The sequence below is a fragment of the Rhinatrema bivittatum genome, chromosome 7, assembly GCF_901001135.1.
Source record: "Rhinatrema bivittatum chromosome 7, aRhiBiv1.1, whole genome shotgun sequence".
Classification (NCBI taxonomy): Eukaryota; Metazoa; Chordata; class Amphibia; order Gymnophiona; family Rhinatrematidae; genus Rhinatrema; species Rhinatrema bivittatum.
Genome location: NC_042621.1, coordinates 120,835,427 through 120,850,403, shown reverse-complemented (window position 1 = coordinate 120,850,403; position 14,977 = coordinate 120,835,427). Strand labels below are relative to the sequence as shown.

Genomic DNA, 14,977 nt, shown 5'->3' with positions numbered 1-14,977 from the left:
TTCAAGCCAGCCTTGGAGATGTGCAACAGGTAGTCCAGAAGTTTTGAGGTGGAGCAGAAGAATGGATCCAAATAGTGTTCCTCACGCTAGCCTGAGAACCTCTTCCACTTGAGGTTATAAGATTTCCTAGTGGAAGGCTTCCTGGACTCCTCCAGAACCTGAGACACCTTCTCTGAGAGGTCCATGCTCTGCAGGGTCAGCCGGTCAACGTCCACGCCATGAGAGCCAGAGACCGCAGGCTAGGATGGCACAGCCTGCATGATTATGTCCGGAGCAGTCCCCAGAGACAACTGTGCCCAGGAGGACAGATCCTGTAGAAGTGGGAGCCAGATCTGCCGTGGCCAAAACTGTGCAATCAGGATCATGGTTCCCTGGTCCTGCTGGAGCTTCAGGGAGAGTCTTCGATACCAGTGGAAGCAGTGGGTATGCATATAGGAGGCCAGTGCCCCAATGGCAAGCGAAGGCATCCAAGGCTGGTCTGCCATCCGCCCTGAACAGGGAGCAGAAGTGGTCCACTTTCTTGTGCATGAGGATGTGAACAGATCTATGTCTGGGGTTCCCCAAAGGCAGAAGATCCGATTCTCCACCACCACCTGTTTCAGGGACCACTCATGAGGGCAGGAAGAACGACTCAGGGCATCTGCCGTCACATTCGCTGCCCCGGGCAGGTATATGGCACGAAGGAGGATACCCAGCAAGAGAGCCCAGGACCAGATCTGTACTGCCTTCTGGCAGGGGAGGAGTGAGCCCGTGTCTCCCTGTTTTGTTCAGATACCACATCACCACCTGGTTGTCTGTTTGAGCCAGGATGACTTTGTTGGCCAGGTGTTTTCAGAAAGCCCACAGCGTACCAAATAGCCCAGAGCTCCAGGAAATTGATCTGGTACCACGGCTTCTGTGAGGACCATAAACCCTGGGCAAGCATCCATAGTGACCGTGACTTGAGGAGACACCTGGAAAGGAATTCCCACCTCCAGGTGGGATAGTGTTTCCCACCATGACGAGGATTCCCAAAGTGGTGTAGTAACCCTGATGGATGCCTGGAGGTCCTGCCACTGGGAGCACAAAGTCCCTGTGTTCTGCGCATGTGGAATTGAGCAAAGGGCGTAACATGAGCTTTGGCTGTCATGTGTCCCAAGAGACACCGGAACTTGTACGCAGGGGCACAGCGGCTCCAAGTGATTGCCCATGCCAAGGACAGCACTCTGTCTCAGGGCAAAAAAACCTTGTCCTGGGCTGTCTAACCTGGCCCCTAAAGTCCAGGTGACGAGAAGGAACTAGCTTGGACTTAGGATAATTGATGAGAAATCCCAAGGTCTCCAGGATCCAGATGGAAAATGGACAGTGCAATGCCCTCTGCCTGGTGTCACTCTTGATGAGCCAATCATCCAGGTCGCGGAAGACCTGCACTTGCTGCATTCTGAAATACACTCCGGTGGAGGCTGTCCCGATACCCCGGGTGCCATTGCTGACAGAGGAGGCATCTAGAGGCTGTGTCAGCAAAACACAGAGTAGCAAGTCCAACTGCTCCAGTAAAGGCGCAAGCACCAATGGAGCGGGCTTCGGTGAGGGCAGCGAGACCGAGGCCTCGATGCCCTGCAGGGTCCAACCTGCCTGCCAGTCGCACACAGCGCTCCAGCTCCTCCACAAATGCTGACTAGGATAAGGATAAGACAGCTTGAGGAGGCGGCGAAACCAGATCTCCCCTGGAGCTCCGAGAGGGATTGCTGCCCACCACTGGAACCGGTGGGGATCATATTCCCTCAGGGTTGATGGAAGGTGATACTTCCTTGGCCCGGGGCCATTGCGGGAGCACCTCGGTCAGTGTCAGTGCTTTCCCAACTCGGGAGCTATGCATTGATGGTGGTCAATGGTGGTGATTGTTTTTTCTCAACTTCTCCCAATGTTCCCCAGCGCAGAGGTAGATGAGCCAGACCTGGAACGAGAACAAATAGACATCAGATGATCCCCCATGCCCTGGAACCTGACAGCAGGGGGGGGATGTCAAAGCAACTGGGGTTGCCAAAACCTCCTGCCCCTTGGGCATCGAGGGCTCAGACCTTTTAGTGCCGAACAATTTTTCCACTTTGTCCAGGCGTGCATGACAGTCCTTAGGAGTCATTTGGGTACAAAAATCGCAACCCCGACCACCATGCAAAGCCCTCAGGCACAAAATGCAGACCTCATTGGGGGGGGGGGGGGGGTGTCTGTGATGGACAGAGTCCAGGGCCTTGGGGGCAATGGCACAAACTGGATGACACCATGGGGAAGAGTGTGGCATGCGGTCAGTACCCAGCATCCACCAGGGAACGGCATCTTCGGTAACTGACCACCATCAAAGACTTACCACGATGCCCAAAAAGTATCCCGAAGCTCAGAGGGACCCAATGGGACTCAGGATGGAAACAAGTTTTTTTTTCTACAAGAAGCGTGAGCTCCACAATCCTGAGGCACTAACTTTGCAGAAAAAGATACTGAAGAGGGACCCTGCGTGGATAATGGCATGTTGGCAAGCTCAGTATGTCTGTCAAAGTTTCTAGAAACTTTGATATGTTTTCTGTGCCAAGCTCCATCTGATGTTACCCATGTGTGAGGACTACCATCCTGCTTGTCCTAGGAGAAGGTATGTGCATGCATTAGAATGTATAAAGGGTTTGTTACAGAACTTGGATTATAAGTCACTGCAAAAAAAAAAAAAAAGTTTAGTTAGTAGCCTGTGTTCCTGCTATGACTCCCAACATCCTTCAGTTAACTGAAAAACAAAATCACTTTTGTTCTGTTTCTGCATGAAGGATACAAAGTTCAGACAGTGAGCTGATAGCATTAGAAAATAGCTCTAGACAGAACATATTCTGAGTCCTAGATTCCAACTGTTCAGTAATATGTGACTCATCTGCAGACCATACATTTGTGTGTGTGTACTGTGACTTCTGTCCCAGGAGGTATCCTAGGGCTAGATGAGCTAAAGGTTTTCTTCCATTTTGTGTTGATGGGGAAAATGCCAAATATGGGGACTGATTAATCGAGATCTTTTCTCATAGACACAGAATGGGCAGAAAAAACCTTAATGAATCAGCCCCTTTATGTCTTCAGAGACTGAGGCCCAGCCTTTCTCGTATGGTTTTTCTATGTGCCACTTGTGAGCTCCAAATTGCAAATAGTATTCTTGAGTGAGATGTGGATGAACATTAGTGTGCCTGTGCATGTGAACTGGCAAATGCTCATGGTCCCTGCAGCACCCACACCACCTCCTTCCAAGGGTTCCCATTTCAAAACATGAAACACACAGGAGGTTGGCGATCGAACTTCCACAAAGGCTGTGAGCATGCACCAGGTTAGACACTAGCACATTGTAAGTTTTCTCTCTGCATTCCTCAGCACACCCTGCACATCTCAAGAGCTAAACATGGGGAGGGGATGGAAGGAGAGAAGAAACAGTGGGGCACAGATGTGTGAGAATGCAAGTTTGGGGTTCTGATCATACTGAAAGGCTGCATCTCTATAGTAAGACAGAAACCTTTAACAATCAGTCTAGGTTTGCTATATGGTATCTTCCAGCAATTTAAAACTGGTACATTCCTTAGCCTGCCAAACCAGTCCCAACACATGGGTTATCTCATACAGCAGATGAAGATAGAAAACCAACTCTGTTTGCTGATGACATGCCTAGCATAAGAGCTGGGGCAGCATACTGCCTTTCCAGTATTTCTCCAGCAGATGGAGAATAATGCAGCAAGGTTTTGGTCAGCATGCTTCCAGAGTCTTTGTTCCCAAAAGCATATCCTTCCTCAAAGAAGCAGAAGTTCCTCAAAGAAGCAGAAGTCCATATAAGGAGGGAATTGTCTGTCATTGGGCTCTTCAGGAAGAAGAGATTGGCCTTCATTTCCTAGGTGATGATCGTGTTAGGATTTTGGAGCAGGAGGAGATGACTCGTAAACCCCTTAGATTCTTGCCCTTTCATAGGGACATCAAGAAAATGTTGATGACCAAGTGGAAGCACTCTGAGACTCGATTCAAGATGGGGAAGGCGATGAAGTTGTACCCTTCCCCAGGGAAAACTTGGCTCAGTTATTTTGCATCCCCAAGATGAATACCCTAATATCGGCAGTGATATGCAAAGCCACAATTCCAACAGAAGGTGGAACGGCTCTTTAGGATTCCTACACATTGAATACTGTTTACAATTCTGGTCGCCGCATCTCAAAAAAGATATAGTTGCGATTGGAGAAGGTACAGAGAAGGGCAACCAAAATGATAAAGGGGATGGAACAGCTTCCCTATGAGGATAGGCTGAAGAGATTAGGACTGTTCAGCTTGGAGAAGAGACGGCTGAGGGGGGATAAGATAGAGGTCTTTAAGATCATGAGAGGTCTTGAACGAGTAGATGTGACTCGGTTATTTTCACTTTCGAATAATAGAAGGACTAGGGGGCATTCCATGAAGTTAGCAAGTAGCACATTTAAGACTAATCGGAGAAAATTCTTTTTCACTCAACGCACAATAATGCTCTGGAATTTGTTGCCAGAGGATGTGGTTAGTGCAGTTAGTGTAGCTGGGTTCAAAAAAGGTTTGGATAAGTTCTTGGAGGAGAAGTCCATTAATGGCTATTAATCAATTTTACTTAGGGAATAGCCACTGCTATTAATTGCATCAGTAGCATGGGATCTTCTTAGTGTTTGGGTAAGTGCCAGGTTCTTGTGGCCTGGTTTTGGCCTCTGTTGGAAACAGGATGCTGGGCTTGATGGACCCTTGGTCTGACCCAGCAGGGCAATTTCTTATGTTCTTATGTTCTTACAATTGAAAGATTAAGGCTGTTGTCAAACAGTCCTTTGCAGATTTCAGTGTGTGAGAGGATAGTGATATATGAAGTGTTATGAGAGGCTGCATGTAGGGAATCGGGTGCAGATACCTGGTATGACACATTTGGACTTCTTCCAGAAACTTGGCTTCAGTGATTTCAGCTAGGAAGTTGCTATGGCTGTATCATTTGGTCAGCAGATAATGCCTCTAAGATGTGTATTAGGTACACTTCCCTTTAAGGGAAACTCTTGTTTGGCAAAGATTTGGAAAAGTTGGTTAAGGATTTGGGTGAATCAAAGCCTCAGTGTCTGCCAGATAAGATACCAAAACCATTAAGCAGCATTCTGGCCAAAACTATTCCCGGAAATATTCGGGTAGATTATATAATTCTCAAAAGCTACATTAGTCTGGTAGAAGCCAGTCCTTTTCACGGAGGAAGAAAGGGGCCTCAGTGTACCTGGTGCTTTTGGTGTAGCCTACACTGCATAATTGATGACCTATGGATCCCCTCCAGGGCAATTCTGGTGGGCAGTTGGCTTACTAGTTTTTATTGAGAGTAGAGACTGATCAGCATGCCCTGGACATTGTGGGGAATGGGTATGCCAGAGGCTGGGTTTTCCCACTCTTAAACACCTTTATGGTCTCCTCTTGCTTCTTGGCTGCGAAACAGGTAGCAGTAGTATCTACTCTGCACAGGTTAATTCAGTTAGAGGTGGTGGTCCCAGTGCCTGCAGCAGAGTGGTGTCGGGATCAGTACTCCATCTTTTTTTATGGTCTCAAAAGTTACTAGCATCCTATCCAAATCTCAAGATGTTCAACCGATGTTTCAAAGTCCCTGATTTTTGTATGGAGACACTGCATTTTATGATAGTGGCAGTCAGGCAAGGGTAGTTCCTTTCATCACTGGATCTGTCAGAAACCTATTTCCATATCCCTTTCAGGACAAGTCTCATTTTTCTCTGCAGTTCTGTGGGCAGCATTTCTAATTCAGGGCCTTTCTGCTGTAGTCAGTCACACAAGGATATGTAAGAACAAAAAAGGGTGCATAGAAATTGACACACAATCTGTAATTGTCATATGAAAGAGTTATATAAACAGGAAGAATGCATAGAAATTGTAAGGAGAATAACAAATAATCGAATAATAAATGGATAATGGAACCTTATAAAACAGCATAGAGGGACTGGGGTGGGGAAGGAGGGGGGAAGAGCAAAGGAAAGACAGGAAAAGGGAAGGATCTTAAACTGAGCAAGTAACAGCAATGAAATATATACAGAGTCAAAAGATGCAATTCCAAAAACTTTAAACCAGGTAGGGTTGCACTACTTACAGGTCATGAATGAATTTTAATTTAGACTGTTTTTTTGTTAGATTTTTATATTCTGCTTTTTGATGCTTCAAAGTGGATTACATTCAGGTACTGTAGGTATTTTCCTGTCCCCAGAGAGCTTACAATCTAACCCCTAGATTCATCAAAATGAGTTAACACATGGATAACACCCACGATAAGCAAAAGGGGCGTGTTTAGGTAAATTTTAAAATTACTGCACCACGCGATAACATGCCATTTTACATCGATAGTATCATGTAGTACGGTAAACTTAGTGCACCTTGCAATAATTCCTATTTTTGCATCTTGCGCTGAGGGGAAAGACAGAGACTACAAGGCCTTCATAGTAGTGAAGTATTTATCTCTATAGGAGAGCCATCTAATAGCTCGAGGTGAGGTGTTGGTGGTAGTTTAGGGTTTAGGGGCCGGTTTCTCATAACTCTATAACAGGGTACCATCAAGCTAGGGTGAGATGACATAGTACAAAATTTCATCTTTGTGAGCCTTTCCTCACTCCAAATAACATTAAATCTTCACAGAGGTGTACTGTGCTGTTTATATGTCTCAGTCTATATAAGAAACCAGCCCCTAAACCATCACTGACACCTCACCTCGAGTTATTAGATGGCCCTCCTATAGAGAGAGAAATAGTTTGCACACTGAGGGCCTCCCCAGAGGCTCTCGTTCTCTCTCCAATTCCCTTCTCCCCTCCTAAGCCCAGAAATGCAATTCTAAAAATGTATTGCGAAATTGCGTTACGGCCATTTCGGGCATATCACAGAGATTAATGCCAGGAAAAAAGGTGTAGTTATTTCCAGCACTGTGTGATATTGTTCTTCATTTTCACAAAACCCGCCCAAACTCCTCCCTGATCCCACCCCTTTGAAAAATTTGCGTTCACACCATGCGCTAGCATTATCACATCACATGTGTTAACACCATAATGCATTTTGATGAATGACCCTGTAAGTTTGTACCTGAGGCAATGGAGGGTAAAGTGACTTGCCTAAGGTCCCAAATCTCATTGATTCTTTGGTGTTCAGTGGCCCACAGAAGGAAGAGCCCACTGTGAAATCTTCCATTGCTCACTGGATTAAGGAGGCAGATATCTTGTAAAGGTGTATCTGTGCCAGAGGTCCTAAGATCTCACTCCACCAGAGTTCTGATGTCTTCCTAGGCAGAAGGGCAAGTGGTGTCCACAGAGGAGATTTGCAAGGTAGCTACTTGGGCTTCCTTGCATTTCTTCTGTAGGTACCACAGGTTGAATATGCAGGTGAGGGGGTGCTGCTTTTGAAGCAGAAGTCTTCAGAGCCGTCTGGGCCTCTTCCTGCCCAGTCTAGGGGAACTTGGGTATTTCCCATGCATCAAGACTGGTCTAGCAGAATAAAGAAGGTGAAACTTTTCCTTTCATTGAATCCTGCCAGACCAGTCCCACTTTCCAGTATACAGGCTGAGGCTGTTGGAAGTCAAGGTCTTCTCCTTATTTATCCTTGGGGGTTGTTTGATCTGTCTTCCTTGGGGGTTGTTTGATCTGTCTTCCTTTTTTCTTTTTCTTCTCTCTGAATTTCCTCCTTTGATCCAGTTGGACCCTGAGGAAGAGGCAACTTGGGGGGAGGAGGTGTTTAGCATGGCTAGTTTTCGCGCTTTGATAGCAAGTATGCTAGATAGGCAGTCTGCTGCACCAGCTCTTATGCTAGGGATGATGTCAGCAAACAGAGTGGATTCTCATTCGCCATCTGCTAGTAGGAGGCAATCCATGCATCAGGACTGGTCTGGTAGGATTCAAAGAGAGGAAATTTAACAGGTAAGATAAAATTTCACCTTTAGTCTCTGGAATGAGTGGCAGGGACAGCTAAAGTATTAAGGTAATGCTTGTGATTCACCTGCTGTACATTTGTGGGGAAAAGACTTAATATTCACTGGCATGGCATCAACAGCTGTCTCCATGTATTATGGTGGAAGCAGCTGCAGACAGATGAGAATATACTGAGATTCTAAGGGTGATCTAGAGCCTAGTGGGAAAGCTGAGGTTTCTAAGGACCCATGGTAAAGTGTTTATAAAAGAGATAAAGTAGCACATTAACAAGGCTGTAATTCATTCTGCCCTGCACTGGTGACATTAACATCAAAGTTCATGGTTTGTGACCCAAACCCTTGAAAGGAATTCCAGTCTATAACTCATCTCCTATATATGGCCTAATTATACTTGGTTGACCAAGGCACAAGTTAAGTAAAGTATCCCACAGAGAATCACATAGTGTGCCTTGGTAGGGCCAGGATTAGAACTTGAGTCTTGTGCCCTAACCATACCCTGTTTTCAGCTGTGCAACATTGTCATTTTTCCTGTAATTATACAGTACAAGTTCAGGACCACAAAACTTCTTACATCTATGATGTGCCCACATCAAACGTTCCAACCTCTCTGAAGTTAGTAAACATTATTACTATATACTTGCAAAGCAGCAACACTTGCAGAGACTTTAAGTTTTTTTTATTTTTATGGACAGCAGCTCTACATAGCTTACTATCTTCTAATGCAAGCAGGGATGTATAAACATTAGGAAATATGGTCAATAGGCTTATAATAGGGATGTTGCCTGATGTCTGTGGTTGCTAACAGAACGTTCATACAGTTGTATTCACAGTTTCAAATACTGTACAGACGTTGTCACACTTCTGTATTTTTTAGTTTAAAATGTGAAACACTTAAAGCATCCAGAAAATGTACATTTATGTTGTAATAAGGACAGAACACGTTTCTATTTGCATAAAGTGCCAGCAAGTTTGGAACAATTAGAGTGAATAAATATCCTTCCATTTTTGTACTTACTGCTAGCCTGCCTGCCTGCAAGCAAGACTATCATTCTTGGCGGGGTGGGGGTGAAGATCTAAAATGGAGGGGAAATGCCCAGTAATTGCAAATAAAAGCTGTAACCCCAGTGGGGAGACCATTTGGAAACTGAAAGGAGCAGGGGGAAGCTGCCAGGTCAAATAAGGTTTTTAAAAACAAGCATGTACGTTTTTTTTTTTTTTGTTAGTGCAGAGCATAAAATAACACATACTGTGACACACAGATGTTAAGCTAGGGAAGCTGGAGGAACTCTGGCTTCCATTTTATACACACAAGTTCTGCAATTAAAAAAAAAAACAATTTCCCTGGGACCTAGAGAGCATAACTCTGAATAAAACTAAATAAAGCAAATGGAGCCGAAAAATAAGCAAGTTAATATTTTGAGCTTTCTAATACTGCTGTATCAGAAAGAAAGCAGTGGTAACATTATAGTTCATTTTGCAAAGTTATTAAATGTCATCTTTAGATTATAAAGCATAACTTTTTTTTTCACATAGACTTAATGCAGTTTGTGTGTGGCATGTCCTGGTGATTGCTCTCTCTATTGCCTGAGGAACCCAGGGAGCCACTTGACTTCCTGATATTCCAGAGCTGCGCTCTGACCCCCATCGTGTTCACAGAACAAAAAAAAACCAGCAGGTTTTCTTGCCATGTTTGTTCTTTATGACCTGATGTATTAAAGGGTTTTCTCAATTTTGTGTCTATGGGAGGGAAATGCTGATTACATCAAGCCCGATATGTGGTCTGCTGAATTTCCATTTTGCAGCTTTTTTTTTTTTTTTTTTTGGGGGGGGGGGGTGTATCTCCCATCCTTGCATAACTTAAAATTCCTTTTCAACATTTAACTGGTTACTCAAGGGTGTACTTGACTGGTGGTGTAGGGTTCTTTACTAAGTTAAGTTATGAAGACATCAGGTAGAAAAAACTTAAAGTAAGGAACAGTTCTCTGTGGCTGCAGATTCAGATTCTGTTAGCCAGTACTAAGTTACTGCAGACTACTCAGCTGATGTGGTTTCAAACTGTTCTGATTTTGTTTTCAAGATAGTAAATAAACTATTATTAATGGAGTTAGAATCTTGGACCATGGGAGTTGGCAGCAAATAGATCAGACGCTTCCCCAGTATTTGGGGAGTATTTCTGGCCCAATTACCACGATCTATTAGAGATCGGTTCTTTTTGCCCCAGGGAGGGACACCTACAGTGGCATCCTCCAACATGGCTTAACAAAGCACGTTCAATGGTGGGAGAGCTTTTTCAGTGTTACCTTATAGTTTTTGTGGGTTTTTTTTTTAAATTTCTTATTTTCTCTTCCCCTTTGCTCTCTCCTGGTCGGTTTCAGATTAGATTGGGGGGAGGGAATAGGGGTTGTAGTCTTGTGCGGAACATGCCTGAACCTTTATTTGGTTTTCTATATCATTGTGTAATATCTTTTATATTATGATCCACTGTGAATGACTTTTGTCATTGTTTAGTATTCTTTGTATTGTTCTGTGGTTGGATGTTAAACTGAATAAAGATTATATTTTAAAAAAAAAGTTGCTTTCCACTGGAAACAGTTGTAAACAGTTCTCCATTTCTGTATTGAACAGATTTATTTTATTTATTTAAAAGTATTTCTATACCGTCTTTACAAACAGTGTTTAGTCAATAAAATAGAAATAAAATAATAAAAAGACAGAAGATTAATTAAGAGTAAATTAACTTATAGAGAATATAAAATTACAAAAATTTCATTAATATAAAATAATAAATTGTTTAAAAAAAATAAAATAGGTAACATAAACAAATCAGTAATTGGTAAAAAAAAGAATCGGGTGCCAAAATAAATTTGTGGGTATTCTGGGAATGTAATATGATTATTTGGTAGGTGGTATATGAAATGCAGATGAACCAGATTGCAAGAATTAAATAGGAGATGCCTTTAGTTAGTAGTCTTCCTTCTGCTGTAGAACATAGGACAGTCAACCTGCATTAGGGACCTAAGAAAATAGGGCACATTATATGATCCAGCTCTGTAACCACCACAAACATAGAAATGACGGCAAAAGAAGACCAAACGGCCCATCCAGTCTGCCCAGCAAGCTTCGCACTTTTTAATTTCCTCATACTTATCTGTTACTCTTGGCTCTTAGTAACCCTTTGGTTCTATTTCCCTTCCACCTCCACCATTAATGCAAAGAGCAGTGTTGGAGCTGCAACTAAGTGAAATATCTAGCTTAATTAGTTAAGGGTAGTAACCGCTGCAATAAGCAAGCTACACCCATGCTTATTTGTTTACCCAGACTATGTAATTCAGTCCTTGTTGATGAACTTTGGGAACATCTCATCGTTTAACAAGGAACAAAAATCGCAACAGGCTTTACATTGAACATAGAACTGGTGGAAAATGAGGGGAGAAGGGGCTAAGGAAAGGGAGGGGGGCGGAGGGAGAAAGGGAATTGGCCATCCACTGAAAGAATGCCTTTTTCCTTGTGAGGCTGTTCCGCATTTGACTCGGCTGAATCTCCAAATCACAACACACTTCCTAGATTCAGGCACTCTACTCTTTTTGGGAAGATGCCCATTGTACTCTCATTTCTGGCGGTCGACATGAAGTCTTCCAGAAAGGAGCTATCATCAGTGCTTGGTTGTCTCATAATTCTTCCCAGGAGTTTCACGTAGCTAATAAGCTTCTACCTGGTCCATGATACTGATAGATTCTGCTTTCAGACTGCTTCTGTTAGACTCTCTCTACCTCTAAGCTGAGGCTCCCCACTGCTGACTCCTAGCAGATTAATCTTCTTTCTCCAGCTTGTATCCTTTTATCTCTCATTCTGCAAGGCTTGCATTGCATGACCAGATCGCGCATACATGGATCAGAGAAATAGTATGGCATACCATTTTACTCCAAAGATTACATACACACACACACTGTAGAAAGTATTTGCATTTTCATCATCCTGAAAGCTGTTGATTTTTGTTTTTCAGAATGTGTTCAACATGGTGGTGGAAGTACCCCGATGGACAAATGCAAAGATGGAGGTAATTGTATTTTGTTAAATAATTTGATATTTTAGCTGGCAGGTGTATTTCACAGTTTTTAGGGGGGTTTTTTTGCCATGTGTAGTACAAAATCTCCCCTGGAATTGAGATCTTTTTGTGGCCAATACTTTATCATCAAAAGTTTCATAGCTGCTCTTCCTGCAAAAGTTTTTGAGAAAAAAAATTGACTTGTTAGGATTTTGACCCTTTTTATATTGAAAAAGTGCTCTAGTGTAGCTAAGCTATTAACACAGACATTCTGGTAGATCTGACTTGCCTGCAAAGTATAGAAATATGGAATGCAGCTGACCTTTTTGTTTGATTGGCACTAATATAAGGCATGCTGTTATGATTCTGCTGTTTCTAGGTCTCCTGAGATGCACTACATTGACAAGAGAACAAACTGTTCTAATGATACAGCCACTTTTTGCTTTTAAACATTGACTGCACAGGTTCATTGGCATCAGACAGGCTTTATGTGACAATACTGACACACTATGGACCAACGAAGAGATGATGATGGTCCTTTGCCCAAGTGTTATGGACGGGAAGAATAGAATTTAGTCTAATCTAAATTATATTTTAACTGCATATTTTCAGTGAGTAAATATTCACAACAAAACAAAATATATAGTGTAATAATGGAGCTTTAACACAACAGATGGCTTTTCTGCATCCGGTGGGGAGTGTAAGGATGGTATATTCAGACTGAGGGGAGACATGTTGCAGAGAGGGGTTGGGAAAGCATCTCTACTTCCAGCTAATTATGGAGCTTCAGGATTGAGGAAGGCTGTGCCATCTTGCAAACATGGAGTAATGCCTTTCACCTAAAAGATCATAAGAACTATACTGTAGGGTAGCATTTTGGAGGGTGTTAGTAGAGAATCGGTGGTACAGTGTTCAGAAACCTTATGGTAGTTCATGGCTACTCTTTTGTCAGAAAAACAAATGGCAGTGAGCTGCCATATTTGCAGTCATATTTTGGTAGCAATCATGTAAACAAAATGGATAAGGGTGAGCTGATAAATGCTTTCAGAAAACCCATATACTCTAGATTTAACAAAGTCCTTCATAGAGGCTGCTCAGAAAATTTAAAACGTCATGGGATAGGAGGCAATTTCCTAATGTGAATTGGAAACTGGTTAAAGGATAAAAAACAGAACTAAATAGTTGGGTTTTTGTTTTTGGTTTTTTTTTTTTCAAAATGGAGAGAGAGAAATGGAGTGCCCCATGGATCTGCACTGTGACCAATGTTTAACATATTCATTAATCTGGAAAAGGGAACAGTGAGTGAAGTGATTGAATACATCTCATCTGCAAATTCAAAGTAGTTAAAACATGAGCGGATTGTGAGGAATTGCTGGATGACTTTGTGAGACTGGGCATCTAAATGGCAGATGAAATTTCATGTAAACATGCACAAAGTGATGCATACAGGGAAAAATAATCCCAATTATGTATACACCATGCCAGGTTCCATGGTAGGAGTCGCCATCTCAGAAAAGGATCTTGGTGTCATTTTGAGCAATAAGTTGAAATCCTGTATTCGGAATGCGGTGATCAAATAAACAAATAGAAAGTTAGGAATTATTTGGAAATGGAAAATTAGATATCATACCTCTGTTTAGATCTATAGTGCAACAAAACCTTGTGTATTGTGCGCAGTTCTGGTCGCCCCCATCTAAAACTATAGAGATAGATATAGAGATAGATAGATAGAGATAGAGATAGAGATAAGCTAGAAAAAGTATGGAGAAGAGCATCTAAAAGGGTTGGAATGGCTCCCCTATGAAAGGCTTAGCAAGTTAGGGCTCTTTAGCTTAAAAAACAGACATTTGAGAGAGGGATATGAAAGACTTAAAACCATGAGTTGGGTGGAAAAAGTTCATAGGGAACGGTTATTAACCTTTTCAAAGAGTAGTAGGTAATAGGGCACATTGGTGGCAGATTTTAAAACAGACTGAAGTGTTTTCAGAAAATATGCAGTTTGGTTTATGTTCTTATGAATTTGTTACCTGAGAATGTGGTCAAGGTATTTAACAGTTGGGTTCAAAGAGATATTTGGATAAGTTTCTAGAGGACAGGTCATAAGAACATAAGAAAATGCCATACTGGGTCAGACCAAGGGTCCATCAAGCCCAGCATCCTGTTTCCAACAGTGGCCAATCCAGGCCATAAGAACCTGGCAAGTACCCAAAACCTAAGTCTATTCCATGTAACCATTGCTAATGGCAGTGGCTATTCTCTAAGTGAACTTAATAGCAGGTAATGGACTTCTCCTCCAAGAACTTATCCAATCCTTTTTTGAACCCAGCTATACTAACTGCACGAACCACATTCTCTGGCAACAAATTCCAGAGTTTAATTGTGCGTTGAGTAAAAAAGAACTTTCTCTGATTAGTTTTAAATGTGCCCCATGCTAACTTCATGGAGTGCCCCCTAGTCTTTCTACTATCCGAAAGAGTAAATAACCGATTCACATCTACCCGTTCTAGACCTCTCATGATTTTAAACACCTCTATCATATCCCCCCTCAGTCGTCTCTTCTCCAAGCTGAAAAGTCCTAACCTCTTTAGTCTTTCCTCATAGGGGAGTTGTTCCATTCCCCTTGTCATTTTGGTAGCCCTTCTCTGTACCTTCTCCATCGCAATTATATCTTTTTTGAGATGCGGTGACCAGAATTGTACACAGTATTCAAGGTGCGGTCTCACCATGGAGCGATACAGAGGCATTATGACATTTTCCGTTTTATTCATCATTCCTTTTCTAATAATTCCCAACATTCTGTTTGCTTTTTTGACTGCCGCAGCACACTGCACCGACGATTTCAATGTGTTATCCACTATGACACCTAGATCTCTTTCTTGGGTTGTAGCACCTAATATGGAACCCAACATTGTGTAATTATAGCATGGGTTATTTTTCCCTATATGCATCACCTTGCACTTATCCACATTAAATTTCATCTGCCATTT

At 42.7% G+C, this 14,977-nt stretch overlaps 1 protein-coding gene across 2 annotated transcripts in view; it reads left to right on the top strand.

The window, feature by feature from the left end:
* The window catches only part of PPA1 (pyrophosphatase (inorganic) 1), a 114,134-nt gene that overhangs the window by 40,140 nt on the left and 59,017 nt on the right, over nucleotides 1-14,977 (top strand). For both annotated transcript variants that reach the window (XM_029609041.1, XM_029609042.1), the window contains one exon: nucleotides 11,949-12,002. In XM_029609041.1, coding sequence (XP_029464901.1) covers nucleotides 11,949-12,002 — 54 coding nt within the window. The remainder of the gene's footprint in view (nucleotides 1-11,948; nucleotides 12,003-14,977) is intronic.